Genomic DNA, 22,221 nt, shown 5'->3' on the forward strand with positions numbered 1-22,221 from the left:
TTTAAAAAGCTTAATAAGCACCGTAACTTTCATGATATAATTTCTCCGTCATAATCGGTTGTTTCCGTGAACGGCCGAATGTTGTGTGACGGCAAATGCTGCGGCCGCAAGGCATTGTGGGGCAGCATTTTCTCCTCTCCTTTCGGTTAGGGAGGTCCAGTGGTTCCTAAGCTAAAGGAGGTTATAAAGGAAAACCTCCTTTCCTATCATCTAGAGAATTCGAACGGCACTTATCATGGCTGCCACTGAGGGACTTCCGGGTCATTTCACTCCGTTAGGAAGGTTCCTAAGCTAAATGGACTATTCGACTGCAACCTACATGTGAGACTTCATGTAGACACATGCTTGAACTGTCTTACCACACATTGACTGTAGAGATATTTTAGTGTGAAGTATTGATGTTAGTTTTGGAGGCCAGCCCTATCGTAGCTTTTAGAGGTCTTTTCAATATTGATGATAAATGATAAACCTTCAGAAAATGTCTGAGAGTATTATCCTTTCAGCCAGAGTCTGCTACTAAAAGAACCTAGTTCTGTGCCATGGGAATACCAATTCAAAGTCAATGCCACCAGTAACACTGTCATCCACCTCCAGAGAAAGTCCTCCAACTCAGCTTTTCAACTCAAAGCATATTACCAATTCAAAGAGAAATCCTTCAAGTTGGTCAAGTCTGATGTTCCCCACAAATCCAACAATATTAAACCATCACGTTTCAATTGTACAGCTTGTATCGACAACACGAATGAAATCTATTCACTATGATTCAGACACTAAAACACTGTACCAACTGAATGTTAAGGCTTACCAAGGACATCAATGTTTTTGTATATCTTGTTAACTTAAATAACATGTGCACTTTAGATTATTTACCTACATTTTCCAAATAATGTCATTTTCCTTTTCATAGGCATTCTTAGGTCAGAATTCAGGCGTCAAGTCTTTTGGAGAGACATTCAACTTTTAAAAGATGCTCCAACATGAAATGTAACGGCCCGTCCACACAGCGGCGTGCGTTGAAGCTTGCCGGCGGGCATGTCTGAAACTCGACCAACAACCAATCACATGAATCTCCCGCCCCTGACACACAAGCAGCGGTTTGATTGGCTCGAGCTTGTACTGGCATATGATTCGATTGGCTGACGCTTCTGCTGTGGATTCAAAAGTTGAACATTGCTCAACTTTTGCAGCGAGCCACGCCAGCAAAGCTCTGCGTCGCTTCCCACAATGCAGTTCGGCGAAAAGTGAACGGGCCGTACGAGTCTATTGATGTATCTTCTCAGTGTAAAACATGAGTTTGTACATTCACGTTGCTTTGGATATGTTGCTAAGTATTCACAATGTGTAGTTAAAGTGCTGTGATTCCAAAACACTGATATAGTTATTTAAGTCACAGCTGTCTCGTTTTGATGACTACTTACTGTTACAGTGTATTGCTAATGTAATCCCTTATTAAACAGTAGTTAAACATTATAAAAATAGTAACAATGAGACAAACACAAAATAATTAAGAGACATACCTCCTGCCAGGATCTGCTGCTCAAGTTCAGCCATCTGTTTCCTGTAAGCCCTCAGTGCGGCCTCCTTGAATGTTGGTCGGATACGTTTCTTGGGTGGGGCCTCTGTTGGCTTCTCTGTAGACTTCTCCTCTGAAATATTTTTATTTTCATCCTCTTTTTGATCCACTTTTTCAGACACCTCAGCTACCTCCTCTGTTATCTCCTCTACCCCTTCTAACTCCTCATCGCCCTCTTCCATCTCCTCTGTCACATCAATGTCATCAGGATCTTCTACGTCTACATATTCCACCATTGCGTCATATTCAGCTGTGTCCTCTGTGAGGTGGGTTTCATAGTCTTCATTGTACTCTTCATCCAAATTGCAATCATACTCCAGAACACATGCCTCTTTACTCGTCTCATAGTTATCTGTGGCTTCAATATCTGGAGAGGCCTCTAAGTCCTCAAAGGCATCATCATCTTGAGAGGCATCAACGTCATCAGACACATCATAGTCCTGAGAAGTCTCACACTCCTGCGCAGCTTCATCTGTCTCATCTGTCTCATCAGCATTAGTTCTGTTCTCCAAGTTGGCTAGTACCTGCTCCATCACTTCAACATAGTGGGTCTCATTGTCCACTGGTTGTTCCACAGCTTCTGGGTCTGAACCTGCTTTCTTATCCTCTGCCTTGTTAAAGACAGGCTCTTTGTAGGCATCTGAGTCTGTTGCAGTAGAAGGGTTACTAACACCAGAGGTGGACAGGGTGCGAAAACGGCCCATAAATGATGAGCTGGTGGGCGCCTCTGGGGGAGCAGGGTTAGGAGTGGGAGGGCCAGACTTCAAAACAACCTCCAGAGCTGACTTAGCTCTCTGCAGTGTAGAGCCAAAGCCAAAACCAAAGGACTTCTCAGTGAGATCTATGCTGAGCCTACTACTCCAAGACTTGGGGACCTCCTCAACTTTCTCTGTTCGAATCTCACTCTGACTGCGGTACATAGTTGAAGATTTATTCTGAGTCTGGTGAAAGCTATGATTGACATCCAGTTCAGGGAATTTATCCTTCGGAACTACTTTGGGGGTTTCTTTAGGGGCATCTTTAGATGCTACTTTGGGTGCAACTTTAGGGGCTTCTGATGGGACTGCTTTTGGGATGTCATTGGGTAGCACCTTGGGACTCTCTTGAGGTGCTACCTTTGGGGCTTCTTGAGGTGGAATCTTAGAAACTTCTTGAGTTGGAATTTTAGAAACTTCTTGAGGTAGAATCTTAGAAACTTCTTGAGGTAGAATCTTAGAAACTTCTTGAGGTGGAATCTTAGAAACCTCTTTAGTGGGTACTTTACCAGTCTCCTTAGATGCTATTTTAGTTATCTCTTTTGGGGCTTCTTTTGGGGGTAGTTGTGCAGCTTCTTTGGTAACCTCTTTAGCAACAACTTTCAGAACTTCTTTAGGTGCAACTTGTGGTAGATCTTTTGCAAACACTTTAGGAGACTCCTTAGGGGATTCTTTAGGGGACTCTTTAGGGGTTGAAATAGGGCTCACAAATGGGGTTATTTTCGGGCTCTCTTTCGGTGACTCTCTTGGACTTTCTTTTGGAGTCACTATCGGGCTAACTTTCGGGGTAGTTTTAGGAGTGACTTTGGTCGGCTCATTAGAAGTTATCTTTGATGTCACTTTAGAAACTTCTTTAACAGTGGGCTTTGTTGTATCTTTCGGTGTTACTTTTGTACGTTCTTTAGGAAGGGCTTGAGAGGGCTCTTTAACTGCTGATTTCTGTACCTCTTTAGATACATCTTTAGGAGCTGCTTTAGAGGTCCCTTTAGATGAAACTTTAGTAGCATAAACCTTTGAGATCTCCTTAGGCAATATTTTGGTGGTTTCTTCTTTAGGAGCCAATTTAGTCTGTTTATGTGTAGACTTAGCAGCAGCTTTAGGGGTATCTTTAGATGATACTTTTGTGTTTTCTTTTGCACTAATCTTATATTCTTCTTTAGACTGCCGGGCAGATGTCTTGATGACAGTCTCCCGTTCTGTGACGGGAGGAATAATGTGTGTGGTTATAGGTGGTAGAGAGTCTCTGTCAAGCATCATGAATTCCTCTTCTCCTTCAAATTGTAAATCAACCTCCTGACATTTAGTGATATTTTCTGGAAAACCGGGGATGGTTGATGGGTCAAAGGGACTGCTGACCTCTGTAGAAGCTTCCAAACCAGAGTCAGCACCCTGCTCGAGGTGATGCCAGTCTTTCCAGGGTGATAGGTCACCTTGAAGAGAGAGCTGGGAGCCACTGTAGTGGCTTCTGTCTCCTGACATGCAGATAAGTCCATTGCTCACCCCACTGTCAATAGTTTCTGTAGTCTCAATCTCATTGTGTTCATATGTTTGATTATCATGGCCGAGCGGCTGCGTCTCGCTAGCATACCAGGAGGTGGACATGTCTTCTTGTTTCCTCTGCCACAGTTCCTGATCGGAAGAGGACAGCAGTGAGCCGCCATTTGCCCGTGTAAAATACTGACTTTCTGAAAAGTCCTCGGAGTACGACTGGCAAAGCTTTGAGCAGTCAGACTCAGAGCGGCTGAGTTTAGGGGTGGAGTAGTCACTCTGGGAAAGCCAACCTGGGGTCAAATCAGAGTAGTACGCCTTTGCATGCTTGTCTGGGTCATAGTAGGCGTCATCAGCATAGTGAACAGTGCCTGAGTAGCCGGCTTCCTCTCCTGACCGGCTATGGTCATGGGAACGCCTCTTCTCTGATTTGCTCTTGTGAACAGGCTTTGAAACCACCATTGCATATTTATTTCTGCTTAATTCGTCTAATTCTTTATCACTGTCCATTGAATCCCAGTCATCGCTCTCCACTACTTTGTCCTTCCCTGAGACTTTTATATCCATGCTTTCATAGGTTTGTGAGGAAGACATTGCTTTGTCTTTTCTCTCCTTTCCATCTTGAGTTAAGCTATCTGTAGAGACTATAATACCTGTTCCTTTCAGTTTATAGCACTTTTTTAAGATCACATCTCTTTCTTGGGTTGTTGCAAAAATAACAATAATTGGGCGGGGTTTTGCATTAGAACATTCTCTCTGTTGCCCTAACCTATGAGCAAGCTCAATTTTTATTGTTTTAAGGGCATCAACGAAACCCATTTTGTCTTTCAGTATTTTGTATATTACACTCTCTGTTTTCTCTCCCCTTTCTTCGGGAACATTAATGAACCGCAGGGTTGAATTATTGGCCTGGTGGCTAATTTGTTTTATGTAGTCATGAATATCACGTGTTTCCCTTCTAGATTGGACAAATCCTGTGCGAAGCTGCTCAATCTCACTTTGAACTACTTCCACACTGCTGGATATCTCATCAATGGAGCTTTTTAGGGCATTTACATGGCCGCGTAGCTCGGACAGCTCTGTCTCTATCTGGCTGATCCCCTGAAGCTCCTTAAAGATCATTTCCATGACATCCTGGGTCTGACTAATGCAACCTGTGGAGGAGGAGCCAGGCTCCAGGGTTGAGCTCTTTTGCTGCCGTCCAGCACGGTCCAAGGACTTGCTCCGGATGCCCAAGGTTTTCCTCCAATTGCTCACCTCGGAGTCGGAGGAGACACATTCCTGACTCTTTTTCCATTTTCTTAACTTGCGTAGAGCACCAAGCCTAAGTGTGTGTAGACTTGAGCGTTCCACTCGCTCGCCCTCAGAGCTGCCATCAGATGGAGCCAAACTGATGAGGCTCTTCCTGTTTCGTCTTACTGGCATAGTGTGTGATTTTTGCTCATCCAGTCTCCTTACAAGTTTTGTCTCACTCAAGGAGTCAGAGTAATTAATATCAATTGAAAGAACCTCAGAAAATATACTTTCATTATTGTTCAAAAAGAGAGAGTTTTTCGGGAGTCCATTTGCTATAGCTACTCGATAGCTGAAAGTGGGTGACAGTGATGAGCAATCGTTTTTTCCGTCGTCTTCTTCGAGCGATATGTTACGTGCCGAAGAGCATTTGGAAATCTTTTTAACGGTAGTCTTCAGTGTGGTAGAGAGAGTTAGATTGTGCGCTTGCAAATCAGTGGTCAATTTGGGCTCTTTATTTTCACTTCTCTCTTTCTTCTTTATTGGGTTTGCCAATTTCTTTGTAAACATTCCTTTGCAAATCTTTTTAATGTAGGATGATATAGTATTTATTAGGGCAGAAACCATGGATGGCAATACTGTGGACTATTTGTATCATCAAGTGGAAGGAGAATTTGGCTGAGAATACAGCGTAGATGAGCCAAGCACGATCAACCTGTGATTGACAATGGGATTCCAGCTCACAGTCACTAAAACCACAGTCCGTGTAGAAGCTCAATATTTTTTAATCCAGTGGCCTTCTTCCCGAAATGGCACATCTCTGTCTGTAAGACAAAAAAAACAAAAGCAAATATTAACTTTACATTTGCTTGCAGATTCTAAAATCTCACGGGCAGGGTTGTTACTTATATAGAGAGACTGTGGACATTAGACAATCAGTTTAATCCAACAATCTTTAGATGTATTGTGCAAAGATACCAATGATTTATATACACAATGGAACATTCGTTGGAAATCTTAAACAAATCTCAGTAATGATTTAATTGCTTTATTGTTTAGCACAATGCTTTAAAGCAAATCCTACAGAGCATCGCAGTAACCTATGTGCAGACAAAGAGAGAGAATTAAAGCGTTGTGTGTATGTACTCGTAAGTGGGCGGGGTAGAGGTTGTGGGGGAAATCAATTGCATGTGTATATGACTGCTTGGCATTCATGTATCGATGTGTGTACTGTATTTGTCAGTCAAGGTCAATAGACACTGGCTACACTGATATATCCAGCTTCTACAGCAGGAGAACCAATACTTGTAATTGCTTCAGTGCTACACTACTCTTGTCGGAGTATGTTCACCACAAATAAATATCTTAATTAATGAAAGATGCGAGAACCCTAAATGCGCATCTTCTCTCGTTCGTCATTTTCAACACCATATTTTAAGATCACAAGTCATAATCTGTATATTTGCTATTTTCTATGTATTGATCGTAACGATGAGAGTGTTTCCACAAATTGAAATGATGAGGTTAATGAGCTATGTTGTCAAACATTAAATGTCTCACTTAGTAAGATTGGAAAGCATCAGCAACTGAACCATTCAGTTGTCATAATGCATTTTTGCATCAGACTATATAGTATTTTTCTGAAAATGAAATGGTCATGTTAGTGTCATGGAAAGGGACTAGAGACTAGAATCACGCCATGTGGCCTTTAACAACTTGGAGTTGCTGAGAAGTGTGTGTTTTCTATAGTAAAACAGGCCAACAGAGTAGAAATGAATGGTTGTTGTGCAGAGAATCTGACAGCTGCTCCACATTAGTTCTGGGATATAGAGCTTGAGCTTGATGTGTCTACATCTCATGACTACAGAGACATGCTCACTTCAAATGAGCTGTGAAACATGGCTTCACAGTTCACTTTTAAGGCTGGGCTCTGAAGAAGGACCAGGCATTAGCAAATTGAGCTTAAGGCTATACTGTAGCTGCCAGCATTGATGTGTTTCTGCCAGATGCATGGTTTATTGAATGAATGTAAGGGTTTGACCATGTGTTAACTTTACAGTTTAAGGTTTGGTGTGGGCATGGGGAAAGGATGTTTGTGCAGGAAACACTTTGCATTGTATGTAATGATGAAGGTCTTATACAATAATACCAATCTTAGTAGGTGAGTAAACTCAATGCAGCTAGTTAGTCACTTTAACCTAAGCTGTCATTTAATGGAAAAGTACTGATTCCTAGAACATTTGGTTAGTATGGACTTGAGTTGTGAAATTAAGAGAAAATCTGAATTGAAATTTAGAATGAGGTAAAGACGACTGCAGTACATTTATGCTATGAGAAAGTCATGACTCAGCTATCTTGTAGACTGGCGTAAAGCCAAGAGCAGCCTTTTTGCAACCATTGGGTCATGACCCAAAACTGCCCCTCCCCTCGAATAAATCACATTAGATATTGTTTAAACGTGTTCTGACATTGCCTCAACAACTTCCACTGACATGTTTAGCTCGCATATGAATCTCAAAGCTGCATGCACAAAACTGAGGGGCGTCGCAGCACAGGCAGTCAACTTGTGTTAATCAGTGAGCTTGCAAGGGTTAAGTGCCTTGTTCAAGGGCACATGTTGTTAGGGTAGGAGAGTGATGGCTTATTAACTTCCTCTACCAGGGTAAGTATATAAGACAAGTCTATTAGGCATTTATTGCTTCGTCAATGGTATGGTATCCAAATAAAAGAATCCTCAAGGAATTATTCATTTTGCTAAATATTTAAAGCCGCTACAAACCCACACAGGTGTTTCCACTTATGTTGACGGATCAGACCTCCTCTCTGGACTGTGGGGGCGTGAACAGACTAAAACTGATTGACACAACTGTGGTTAGTTTAATTGGAACTGTTATGATTAGAAAATGTATAACTGTTATTATCCAATAGATTTTTTTTACAACACCACTTAACTCCTAGGTTAGCGCTACCCATCTGTAACCTTAGAAAATCCTAATCAGCCACAGTAATTGTTTGAAAATGAATGTGTGGGTTCCCACTGCTTTGCTGATTAATAACAATGTGGAGAGTTTCAACAGCAGTTTCATGATCAGCTAAGACTGGAACATTTACATTATACAGTCATGGCTATTTATTCAAATTTGGGGAAAAAACGATTTACTTATAATCAGTCAATCTGAAATTAGTTAGTTCTTTTCACATTCAGTGATTCCTTGTAGCATTAAAGTAAATTGCAAATGTGTGTGTATAATAAATGAAAAGGTTTATAATTTCCACACTTCAATAACACAATATAATGAACAGAATTTAATGTAGGCATGACGGAAATAAAATGAGTGGGATTGTAATGGATTGATATAAAATAGAATGACTTGAAATTGAAAGGGATATACCACTAAATAATAAAGGAGGTTTGGGAGATACCTATATCATATTATAGAAACTAAATAAGTTGGTTGCAACAGAAATGCAGGAATGTGGTCGATGATGATAACAACTGCAAACCTTTCATAGCCAAAGAGTGTTAATAATGCATAAAGTTCAACTTTCGCATCAAAATCTATGTCTCCTTTCAGTCTTATACTGAAGAACTGACGGGTTTGAGTGTTGCCTTCGTAAGAAAGTGATTGAGGTCACGGCTCTGAAGCTAGCCAGTCAGTTGAGATGAAGCACTTCTCTCTGGGCTTTTGGGTTGGCAATGTTGGGTTTCCTTTCTGTTACGATCAAACAAACTTGTGTTGCCCTCTGCAGACGTAGAGGTGATACACAGATAACAGAGGAGGTTGTCTCTGGGTGACTGAGCACAGGCAGAGTATCTTTAAGTTGCAGAAATGTGCTGCTAATGCACAGCTCAAGACTTCTCCCTCTGTGGCTGTCAGTGTTAGAGTGCTGTCTGCTGACCAGAATATGGCTAATAAAAACCCAATAAACAGTTACACTGTGCAACTGAGTTTTAAATTCAAGATTTAAAAGTGGTTGGAAAGGAAAAACCGTTTTGACAAAGCACAAGTATTAACCGAATATTGAATACACCATGTCACAGGTTCAGCAGATCATGGGGAAAAGATGGCTTAGAGCCAAGCTAATTGCTTTGGTGTGTTGTCAGAAAATAACAAATAAGGGCGTATTCATTATTAATAGTAATAAAAGAAAGGTATTACAAATTGTGTGTACTTTGAAGTTTGTTGATATCATCTGATCTGGACGAACAAAAGTTATTAAATCTAAAATAAATGTTTTAATTATATTCTTTCTTGATTGGCAAAATGAATAATTCCTTGAGAAATCTCTAATTATTCTCTTAGTAAAATGTCCATGGGTGCTTCATTTCAGATTAGGGTTGCTTTGAGAGCGTTTGCTCTCAGATGTGAGGGGTGAACCGGCAAAAAGGTTCTCTCTAATGCAGAGAAGGAGAAGTTTTGTTCATTGTTCATTTTGTCATCAATACTTGTTTTTCCATTCATGGTTCAGTTCGTAATTACACATAAAAATGGATAGAAGTGAGTTGTGCATAATATTATCTAACCTTTTAGGTTTATATTAGGCAATATGTCAAATTGATTACCCATTTTAGATTATTTGTAATCAAAACATATATTTTAGGCTCCATATTGTTGAATGGCTCAACCATTATGGAATACACAACACTCCACACAAACACCTAATAATGATTCATTTGGCCAATTAATGTGATGATATAATTGAGCTACAGCCCCAATCATGGCTGACAGCATCTGGAATATGTTACTGTTTATGGTAACAGTGACTGTAACATTATTTATATAAAGCACCGTGGCTGCACTATGTCAGAACAAATCAAAACAAAAGAGTTTTAGGGTTTAATAAGTGTTCATTAACAATTAGGGAGTTTACTCTCTCTTTGCAGAGCCAGCACCCTGACATCTGCGTGTTAAAGTTAGACAGATTAGGTATCCACCCTCTTCCAGAGATGGAGTTCTGCAAATTACTTGATAATACGCACAATGTATCGCCTGTATCGTCTCATTACAGCTTAATGGCGGTGAAAAGGATGGCAGATAACTGGATCACCTTATCCTACTTCAATGTGTTATCAAATTGACAGGAACTGCAACCCCATGCTGAGAGAAGACTAACAAGCAAATTGGCAACAGATGCAATGGAACCATTTATTCTAAGTCATCATGACAAGCACATGTGAGAATCAGATCACATATTGGGTTATCTAAGTCTACAGTATCTCCGCTATTGTTCATCCATGCTTTGTAGCGTAATGTAAGCAGATCTAGTGTGATAAAGCTCATTCTGTAATACCTATGTAGAGACAAGTGGGCAACGCTATATGGGTTTTTAATAGAATGAGATATAAATACTTCATTTAAGTAGCATGTGCTCAAAGACACACCCTCTGCCCACCAATATATTGTAGAGCACTGTAGTATGTGGAACATACAGTACATACAATAGGTAGCTATTAGTGTGTATTACATCATACAGTATGACGTTTTCAAGCATGGTATATATTCAAAAAGCCATGTTAAATTAATGTGCATATATATATTTATGTTTTCTCCATATAAACCTATTATTCCGCGCTCAATAATTCAAAGGTTATGTGCCTCTAGGCAACATTGAAACTCCAAATACCTGTTGTAAAATATGCTTGGACAGCTACTGTAAAGGTGTCTGAAAAATTGTTACCTGCAACTGACAAATGAAAAAAAGTGGGAATTCCTGTTGTCCTGAGGTATGTGAGTCAGACTAGAGAAACCTCCAGAGAAAGGGGAGCACCCCAGCCACACCCACTCCCTCTGCTCTGATGCACTGCTACCCCAATCCCTGCATAATGTCCAGGGACCCATTTCCCCCGCTTCTTCCTAATGCTTCTGATTAGCAGAGCACTCTAAAACACTCAATTTCTCACAGTCCCAGTCTCTACCACTCTACTTTGATGAAAAATTAGTGTCAGTTGGAGGCATGCTAACCTATATCTCACAATAGTTAAATCTGCTCTCCTCTCCTGATTAAAGCTCAAGTATGCCAATTTGAGGTTCTTTTGCTGCAAGCAATTACACTACATGCGGTGATGGGCAGTACATTCTCTCATCATTCTGTGTGAAGCTGAGGGACCTCTTTTTGCAAACCAACTGCATGCAGATGAGAGATGTGTTACGTCATGTCTCAGGAACACATGATTATGGATTATGGTGGAGTGTGGATTGGTGTACATGTGGGTGTGTGCATGCCCATGAGTCTGTGTGTGCAGCAGTGCGTGCACACACATGTGCGCCATGCATGCCTCCGTGCATGATTGCTTTTAAGCATGCATTTGCTGCCCAGAGAGAAGAGCGAAGCACACCAGTGGGGGATGAGTATGTGAGGGTGTGTGCATCCTCAGATCATATTGCCCTCACGCCCATCCTCAGCTACATTCTTCCTCCCTTCTCCTAACCTGTGTATTTCCCAACAGTGAAATATCTGCCTGCAGCCCTAGGAAACCAGCCAACATCACAACAGATTGTCTCGCCTCATAAATCAAAATATTACCTTTTCTTTGGCCGGCATGAGGAGAACAGTCTCATCGCATAATTTGTTCAGTGTGAAACAACAGCATTGCTCATGCTCATGTTTAGCGTTATGCATATCAACATGAGGAAAGGTTAGAATGAGAGTAATGGGACGTTGACAGTGTTGGTATGAGATCTGTTTTTGGTAATAAACAACCAAACGTTTAAAACACATCTCAACACCTCAATTTTGTTGTATTTTTCACCCCAGATACATCGACAGATGATGCCATCTAACCGCATCATTCTCAAATAACGTTTCATTAATCCGCTGACAGGGCCACAGAGGGAGGGGAGGGAAGCAACAAGAAGATGCAGGATGAAGTCAGTCAAGATTCCCCCGCCATGCAAACACGCATCCAGCGCCCAAATGGGCTCCGCGGCTGCACATACCTGGTTGTGTCAAATCCCCGTGCAGGACGCCAGCGGTAGTGAGCACAGCGAGCCGTGTGGAGCCGATTCCCCGATTTCGGCGAATGGTCGGTGCGAGTAGAACAGCTGAGGAGGGAGGGCGGGAGAAGAGCGGCTCGGTGCGCAGCTGCCTGCTAATACCAAAGCTCACAGCATCTCTCCGCGTCCGTCAGACACCACATCCCACAGCCCTGCCTCCGTGCACAGACACACACACACCTCTCCTCCATGCCACCTTCTGTGCCCACCGCTCGTTCCTCTACTGTGTTCCCCTGTTCGCGTAAAGGGGGACCGAAGATGCTGCCCTTTAATGCCGCAGGCTGCTGGGTTTTATTTTCCCCACGACTCAAACACACACGCACACACACAGTCACACACCCATGCTCGTAGGGCAGTGTCACAGCACGAGGTGTCTACTCCAAAATTGTGTGCAGACGCCGGGTGGTGGTGATGCTGATGGGGAGACAGACAGCGCGACTGTCGGCTGCTCAGACTGAGGCTCTGCTCCCCGGCCGGAGGATGTCTGTCCCTCCCCCGTACAAAACTCTCTCTCCCTCTCTCTCTCACCCTCACTCTCCCTCCCTCTCTCTACTTCTCTGTGCTCACTGAGTCGGCCTGAGAGAATCGAGCCCACGGACACACACACAAAACGCAAGATACCCCCAAACACACACACTGGCTTGTGCGAAAAGCTTAAGTGAGAGGGAAACAAAAAGAAAAGGAGGAAAGAGGGAGTGGGGATGACATAGTGTGAGTGTGTGTGTGTGTGTGTGTGTGTGTGTGTGTGTGTGTGTGTGTGTGTGTGTGTGTGTGTGTGTGTGTGTGTGTGTGTGTGTGTGGCTAGATAATTGTTTGATCATACCACTGCAAACACGGCACATTCCGATGGAAATGTAATAGGTCCATACACCTTAAACCACCGGAGGTATTGTATACACACAGGGGCGGACTGGCCCTTCAGAATAACGGAGTGGGCCGGTCGGCCGGCCGAGTTTCCCGGGGAGATTTTTAGTCCCAGTCCGCCCCTGCATACACACATGCTGTTACAATGTTAAGCTACAAGCATTATTGCTATATATTTTTCGCCAGGGCTCGTGAGTAGTGCATGCCACGTGCGCAACATTGTGCCGTGTGTGCGTGCCTGCGGGATACGGGGAGCGCACTTTCATCTCTTTCTGTCAAACAGACACACACACACACACACACACACACACACACACACACACACACACACACACACACACACACACACACACACACTTTATGATCTGAGTCACCCTGCACTATACAGAGAGGACCATTCCCATCAGTAGCCTACATCACACACACACACACACACACACACACACACACACACACACACACACACACACACACACACACACACACACACACACACGAGCTGCAAGTAGCCTACACTCACACATCATTTAATTACGTCTCTCACTGGAAATGTCGTCATACATGATTGCCCATCAACGTTGCCGATTAGTCATCTATGTATTCTGGTGTATTAAAACACCATCATCGTTGTGAAAGGCACGTGACTGAATTTCACAGCTTTGAAAAAATCAATCAATCATTTGGAATAAAAAAACACTTATAAGCTCGCGACAAAATAGCAGGAGGTTATTTGCTTGATTTGTCCTTGTGTGATATTTGGCTAATTGATGCTTTGGTGTCGTTGACAGCAGGGGGGAAATGAAGACGGACACTGATGTGAAACGATTGCAGGTAGAGTGTCACATGACATCTCCCATAATTTCGACTACTCCCACTGCCTTGGTGGTGATTAAGCATTCAAATAAAGCCCATCTCTCTCCGTCTATCTCTCAGCTGCCCCCCCCCCCCNCCTCCTCCCCTCTCCCCTTGTGCCTGAGCCTGCCTCCCTCTGTCAGTCTTGCTCTCCTCCCTCAGCTGAGATGTGTGTCATTCGTTCCTCCAACAGCCACTAATTGTCTGGCCTTCTAGCGAAATCACATTTCTCCCTCTCTCTCTCTGAGAGAGGGTGAGAGATGTGGGTTGGGGGGGCTGATGTTGTGCATGGCTGCTGCTCGCCCCCAGCTGGCGATGAGCGCGACTGCAGCCTGGATGCTCAGCTGTTTCTGAGCCAGTTTGACCCAAATGGTCGCCTCCAATCACTGAAGCACACTTGTGTTCAGCCGAAGATAGCAGAGCAGAAGCTGATTTATGTTAGCATTTGACATGGTTCAGCTCGAGACTAATGTGATCTAAGAATGGGGCAAATTAGCTAATTAATTGTGTCTGGAGAATATTGTGGACTAGTTAATTTGCGCCACATGTATCACATACTATATTGCATCCTATCAGAGTGAACGCCCATCAATACAAACATGATTACTGTAAAATAAAGACAGAAAACAAACAAATGCCAAATCTTTCATTGTGGGGTTCACCCCTCGAATGTTCCTCTTTTATTTCCATCTCAGTTACATTCTCCATCCGCTTCTCTGTTGTGTATTTACTCTCGTGTATTTCACTATTCCACTTTCTGTGTTTTCCGGAAACAGATACCCTTGCTTATGTTTATGCCTGGAGCTGCCAAGGGACAGCAAGCCAAGACTCCTGAGGTCTTCTCCACCTCCATCCCCCATCTCCATCCCCCACCTCCATCCCCCACCATCCTCTTCTCTTTCCAGCCTTCGCCTCTCAAAGCTTGTGCAACAAATATCCTCCCTTTATTCCTCTGGTTCTCTCCCTCACCCTCTCTGTGATCACCCATAATGTTTATTTGTATTTCAAATTGAACATGACATATATGTCTTGAATAATTAACTTGTGGTCTTTAGTGTAGATTTAACTGAACACTTACAGTACATAAACTGAGTATTGGCTCTCATTTGAAGTAAATCTGCTTTGAAATAGTCAGATTTGGCAAACAGTAACCTACACAACCTCTGTACAGCAAGATGACCTGGCAAACAGATTTAATGAGATAGCTTCTTAGCCTTAAAAAATACTCTGTTCCAGTTGTGAATCATTCTCCATTAAGACACCATGTTGTTTTAAACAGAAAATCAGACAAGCCGAATAGAGAAAACTAAATTGAGGGACATTGTTATTTGCAAAAAACCTTCTGGCCTTGTGCAACCATTAGGTCAAATGTTTGACATGCTTATTTATGAAAGCTGATTTTACAAAAACAATATAATCTCCTTCCCTGACAGCTTATAGTTGAGGCTTTCTAAACATCACTCTATCCATGAAAGCGATTTAGCTCATTGACAATATTGACCATGTGTTCAAAATGTGTACCATGTATACGAACCATGTGTAGAGTTCAACTATGAACCCATCTTCTAGCCCATTTGACAATGTATCACCATCTGTTCTGAGAAGAGTCATTGATGCCAGCCTACATGTGAAGAGCTCTCCAACACAACTGATTAGATAAAGTAATTTCCCCGTTGGTGATTAATAAAGTATTTATTCTTCTTCTATGTCCCTAAGTTAGTAACCATATCACCTTTATTGGAAAACTAATTTACTATTTTCTCACTACATAAGAATTATAGATACATCTCTACTTTTAATTCTATAAAAAATTCCCAGAAAACAGTGTAAATCTGTCGGACTTCAACGCCAAAAAGACAACCTGTGTACTGTATAACATTAAGTATGCCGGGAAAATAATACACAGTATGTCAAATGCAGTTTGCCAAAAATACCAGGATGTGGTACTGCATCCGGTTGCATTTAGTAGTATGTCAGCTCCCACTATATTTGATGATTAGCCATTTTACTCTCACATAACTGTATTATTGTTTTGCTAATGACGGACAATTATGCTGTATCTCTTTCGTAAACATGAGTCAATAAATATAGACAATTAAAAATGTCTTTAGTGTGACAAGAACAATTATTCCTCAAAATTGCTGTGATTCTTTCTGTATGTCTTTTTTTATTTTATGACAGTTTGTATGCATTGTTGACCTGTCCAAACCGTTGTGACAATTACAGCAAGGCAACACACTGTCATGCACACTAGTACAGTATCTCTTGGACTTACAGTACAAGGCCATAAAGGGATCTCAGATCAGGAACTGTTGCTGCTTCAAGGCCAGGGCTTAAAGCTAAACAGGCTTTCTGTTTGCCATCCTAGCTTCACTATCTTTGGAAGGTATTTATTCGAATAGAGAAAGCGAAACAGCACAATACAAAACATTTTTGTAACCTGTAACTTTTAAAGTGTACATACTCGATGTCCTTCTAGCGAGGCTGTATTTCCGTGCAGTAAAAGGCTATCCACCATTCCAAGTCCAATGTCTTATAGTCCATAGACAACAATGTATTTGGCTTTCATTGTTGCAATAAATGCACAAGTGTGTTTGTATCTTTGTTTTCTGACCTGCTCAGGTGACACTAAATGCTGAGCCGCTGTGCGACAGTGACTTTTGCAGATATATAATCCGTACGCATAAGAAATGTCAGAGTACAAGAATTAGAGTTTAACACCACAATATAATCAGAATATCCAGACCTTCATCCTCTGGAGGTGAAAACACAGGAAAGCTGGCCCTAATGAGACAGGCAGATGGCCTTTATATAGCCTTATAGCAGCTAAATCCTTCCACCGATGCATAAAGGGGTAACTTTGGGCTGATGTGGCCTTAAAACTAGCACATGACTATCAGCTTGAAGAGAAATATCTCTATCTTTATTTTGAGAAGAGAGAGCACATTAAGGGAGTCTTTTTAGATCACACAGCTGTCGACAGACAGCTGGCAACAATTCATGCTGCCTTCAGCACTATAGGGATTAACATTTTCATCATATTTGCACCTGGTGAACCAGAGAGAGTTTCATATTGTTACTGGTGGGGGAATCAACAGAATAGCAAAGACAATTGTTGTGATTGGAAATAGGAGGGGTTGAGAGTGATGGATGTGGATTTTTTTTTACACCCACCATAAAACTCGTCCAGCGATGATGAGGTCTTGAAGCTTTGCTTGAGTAATTTCACGGAATCAAGGAACATGTTCCAGAGCGCTGTTCAATTATTTGTGTATTAAATCCCAGTTCTGAGCGTGTTTACCTATTATCTTTCCAATTTATCAGCAAATAAATGTTTTTTTGGATCATCTTTGTGGAACATAACACCCTCATTTCAAGGATGCATCTCTCTACAGTGTCAAATAAAACCGTAAATGGTAAAGAAAGTCTTTAAAAATAACCATTTCAGATTGAAGGATAGTGTGAGGATGTAAAGGACAGAAGTTGCACCTTTATCATTTGTGGGTTCAATTTAAAAGCTTTGCACGGTATCTATTATTTCGGCAAAAGGTCACTAACAAATTAATTATATTTACAACATATTTTGAAAAACCTTTTCACGAAAGCTTACAACATATTCCTGTTAACATAAACATTTTTTTTTGCATTTATCTATTTAAAATGAACCACGGTTAACGAGAGCAGACATTTTTTCATTTTGTGTAACTATGGTTTATTAATGCAAAGCCATTGGGGGTTTTCCGATTTATTGCATTGCTTAATTGCCAGATGGAAAATAAAGATTCTGTAAAAAGATATTCCACTTAGATATCTTCCACTCTTATCAGTACAGAGCTGCTGTTTATGTTGGAAGCAGTGAGCATCCACAAGAAATCAAATGTTGCCTTGCATGTGGCATTTGACTATAATATGGACTAGAAATAAATACATGTATATATTAACCAGTACCAAAATTGTATACAAATATCACTGCAATGCAATAACATTATACACCAGGTTATTAGGTTAAAAAAGATATATACAACTACTGCAAGTTAAAATGCCATGTTAACAAGGCTAACGATGTATAACAACGCAAAAAGAGAACTACTGCTGCTAATATAATGTTTTTAATAATAATGATATAAAAACAAGACATGAATAAAGTAGAACAACAACACCAACAAGGATAATAATGATGATAATCCTTTGTAACATGCTACCAGTAAGAAAAACCATGAAATAAGAAAACGATGATGAAACAGGATGTAACCTTTGGGTTTCACAATAATGAGACGTGGTTAGTTCAAGCTGCCATTGATAATGAAATCCCCACATGCTGTTAGTGAGGACGATCCATATTCACCCTTTTGAATTATTCTTCTCCACTCACCTACAGCACAGTACCTTCGCTCTGCTTCACTAAGCTAATTATCATCTATGTTCGCTGTTGACTGCAGCAGGTACACCATGCAGGATTTTCTGAGTGAGTGAGGCTCAACACTTAAAACCTTAATGGCCTTAGAGCTTATCCTAGAAAAACAGGTTGTCCTGCCCCAGACAACAGACTGTCCTACTCCTCTGAAACCCCTGGCCTATTTGAGAGGGAATATTTTACAGCTTGAATCACAATAATTATTCCTACTGCTCACGCTGCCTTTCGGCAAAACTGTTTCAATTACCGCTGCTGTTTACAACCCAAACTAGCTGTGATTAGCCGTCAGTCCCGAGCTGGATGCAATTTGTCAGACTGTGAATCACAATGGAAAATTAATGATGGTTACTCCATGGTGCTTAACGGACAAACATGGTCCAGCACATAACTCCCAGGAAGGCTACAACATGGTCTTATGACAACAAAATGTTTTGTGGATTCAAAATATAAACTGTGTTTATTATTGAGGTCTGGAGGAGTGGTATATACATGACTCACTAAAATTAATGAACCTATATCCTTTTAAAAAGATGAGAATACAAAACAAGAGCAAGCAGATTCAAATTAACTAGGTTTTTTGTTTGTATTGACAACCACGTGACCCTGGTAACGACCATGCTGAGGGGTTATATGCTTTAGGCAAAAAACACATCAATTATATGAAGTATGATGGCAAGGCTAGATATGTGACCTGATTAAGCTTGTTGAAATCTAAAAAATGAGAAACCCAAGACTCAATTTACCTTCCTTGTCACCAAGGACAAAAATGTAACATTTGAGAACTTGTGACCGGTAAGGGTGACTGAGCCTCACCTCCAATAAGTGATGTTGCTGAATGATTCAGCCTCATCCGGAGGAAGGAGCTGCCAGTCACACTCTCCATTTCCCCCTCTGTCTATTCCTCTGTGTGTCTTGCTTTCTCTCTCTCTCCCTCACGCACACACACACACACACACACACACACACACACACACACACACACACACACACACACACACACACACACACACACACACACACACACACCAGAACAGTCAGTGGCTCAGAGCTGAAAGCCTGTTGATTTCCATTCCGGTCCTCAGTTCATCTTACCTCTTACTCGCAGCTGAGTCACCACGAAACACACACTATTACCAATACACTGCAACACCCAAATCCTTGAGGTGAAACATTACACCCCAAATTGACAGACCCCTCGAATAAAAAAATAGCAACTAACAAGGAAACTACACATAAATGTAAGTGACACACAGGCATTTAGTGTCATAATACAAGGTTATGAAACAAAGTAGTAATAAGATAACCGAATATCAAATAATCGTAGCAGTATTCACACAGTATAAGTGCTTTTATATTATTTTCTCTCTCTCGCACACTCAGAGTTCCTCAGGTGTGGATGCCTGATGCTTTAACAATGAGAGAGCAGAGCTGATTATCATTAAAATTAGCTCTGAGCGCGGCAAAGGCTTCAACAATACAGCGTTAACGGCATGGCTGTGTCAGCGCAGCACCTCCTGTTTACGGTCTTTTCCCAAAGCAGGCTGCAGACGGCAGATAACAACACGCACAAAGCATGCTGGGAGATAAAAGCGCTACAAAATGTGCTCGGGGCCCCCAGAGCCCCTGTTGTTTCCTGATGTGGCATCAGTCAGTATTACTGCTGAGGATAGTACTCCCTGAAACAACCCTTCTCATGAGAGAAGGATGGGATGATGGGGCAAGTGGTAGAGAAAAACAAACATGTGGTTGTGATACTGTCAACACATACTTATTATCATTTTAAAAACACAATAACTGCAGTTTATTTAGAACAGGTGATTGCTATTGCGATGAAATGTTAAGGAAATTGTTTTCAACACCTGTGCTCTCCATTGATTTATGTGGTGCATAATACCATGTTTGTGTTTGAACGATCACATACGATAAGGAGTCTTGCCTGAAACCAAAGGATGAGTTGAATATCAGCGGCTTCAGTGCTAGACAGAAAAATAGTGCACATATTGGAACACCTTATATACCTGAAGAGTACTGGGGGCAAGTGCTTAAAACTGTCCATTATTATTTATCCCGTTTGTTCTAGTCGAAAGCGAGACGTTTTTTTTTCCAGTTTCAGGTTCATGTAAGTTCTTAAAATGTTAAGTAAAGCATGTGTAGATGTGGAATTAGGGAAGTCATAATATTAATAATCATTATTGCTCTTTATATTAAATATATATTAACACAGGGTTGGGAGGGTAACCTACAAATAAATGATGTTACAATTACTAGTTACCTACAACCAATCAAAATATAAAATTAATGTAATCTGATTACTTTCTGATAATTTGGATTACTTCAATTCCAAATGCAATGCAAATGAATACAGGATTAAAGAAACAACAGTAAAATGTTTTGTATCAAAAATATGTCCACTGCTCAGTGATGTTTATTATAGGGTAACCTGCCTTTAACTGAGCATATTCATGGAGTAGCCTATACACCATCCCCCACATTTTAGAAACGTAAGAGTAATCTGATTACATCTTCTTCCATGTATCTGTAAGTGATAACAGTTTGTTTATTTTTGTATCCTGATTACGTAACCCTGTTATAAGTAATCTGTTACCCTCCAGGCTGTATACTCGACATATCTAAGGTACACTTGTGTTCTTCTGGGATTATTTATAGTGTTCAGTGCAGCTAGGACCGAACAGAAGACATTCTTCTTTGTTTTGCCTCTGTACTCCAGCACACCGGACGCAAAATGAAACAATGGCTTTGAGTTTCAGGTGTTGACTTAAAGCTGAGGTGAAGGCTGTATAGATGGATTCATAGCCAGTCCCTTGTTTTTAGTTTTAGGAGGTTTTTGTAGTTAATGAATGGTGCTCTGATTGACCTGTAGAGCTACCATTTTCATTTTCAGCTTGTTATGGAGCTTTATGCCTTCAGTCAAACATTTTCAGTTTGACTTAAAAAAGGCATTTCCTTGTCCTTTAAATCAAGGTTGTCAAACTCAATTTCATCGTGGGTCACATTAGCATTATGGTTGTAACTATATAAATGTACATAAATACATAAAATATATGAAATAATGTATTATATTACAATATTGCCTCTGCATTGGATTATTATCGGATAGGGTAATAACTTCATAATTAACTACGTCTGAAAGCAGAAGTCTAGGGCAAATAATTGCAAGTCTCTTCAGTGCGCATGTCACAAATTGAGATGCATTGTGCTCTATGGGCAACATGCTTCTGTAAGATAAGATAAGATGGACCTTTTGTCACAATCTTAGTTGTCTGTCTTGTCATGATTTTATGTTGAAATTCTGTTCTCCCTGTGTCTTGTCTTCCTTCCTGTGTTTTCCCTCATGTGTCTGATTGTCTGATTGTATTCACCTGTTGCCCTTGTGTTTCTGCCTCCCCTGCCCAGCTGTGTCTTGTCTTGTGATTACCCTTCTTTGTATTTAGTCTTGTCTTCCCCTGTGCTCCTTGTCGGTTCATTGTCTTTCCTGTCATCCTTCATGTTGTCACTTGTTACGACCCGTCCCCGTACCAAGCGGTAGTGGCTCGTGGGAAGACCCGCAACATAAAAACAAACCACACCAAACACACAGTATAATTAACGGCGAGCATTTATTGACAGCACAGCCATAACTTAAATGCAAACCGGCAAAAGGAACAAAGTCTGGAGGATGGCCAAAAAACAAGCAAAAAGGAAGAAGGGGGTCTGGGCCAGCCACACCATGGGCCGTAGGACCCAGAACTTCCCTCCTCTACCCAGAGATCTAACACAACCTAAGGGAAAAACAAAGCCGCGAAAAACCTAATCTAACATCCTCCAGAGTTCACACAATAATAAGACAGCAAAGAGAATTACGGATCCACACGTGGGGTGAGAGGCAATCCACGGATAGAATCCCTCAGCATCAGGACAGGAAAAGAGCACTCTTCTTCTTCTTTAATGGCGAATCGCTTCCACTTGGAGCATATATCGCCACCTACTGTTGAGTTATTAAATGTTTATATTAAATCCTTGTCCTCAGACCAGTGCTTTTGAGGATTT

At 41.3% G+C, this 22,221-nt stretch overlaps 1 protein-coding gene across 1 annotated transcript in view; it reads right to left on the reverse strand.

The window, feature by feature from the left end:
- Positions 1–12,491, reverse strand: part of LOC104961541 (protein unc-13 homolog C-like) — a 51,048-nt gene extending 38,557 nt beyond the window's left edge. The window contains exons 1-2 of the mRNA XM_010789850.1: positions 11,988–12,491; positions 1,518–5,873 (exon numbers count right to left, since the gene is read on the reverse strand). Coding sequence (XP_010788152.1) covers positions 1,518–5,676 — 4,159 coding nt within the window. The 5' untranslated portion in view covers positions 5,677–5,873; positions 11,988–12,491. The remainder of the gene's footprint in view (positions 1–1,517; positions 5,874–11,987) is intronic.
- Between the last annotated feature and the right edge of the window lie 9,730 nt (positions 12,492–22,221).

The sequence above is a fragment of the Notothenia coriiceps genome, unplaced genomic scaffold, assembly GCF_000735185.1.
Source record: "Notothenia coriiceps isolate Sejong01 unplaced genomic scaffold, NC01 NC01_scaffold00033419, whole genome shotgun sequence".
Taxonomy (NCBI): Eukaryota; Metazoa; Chordata; class Actinopteri; order Perciformes; family Nototheniidae; genus Notothenia; species Notothenia coriiceps.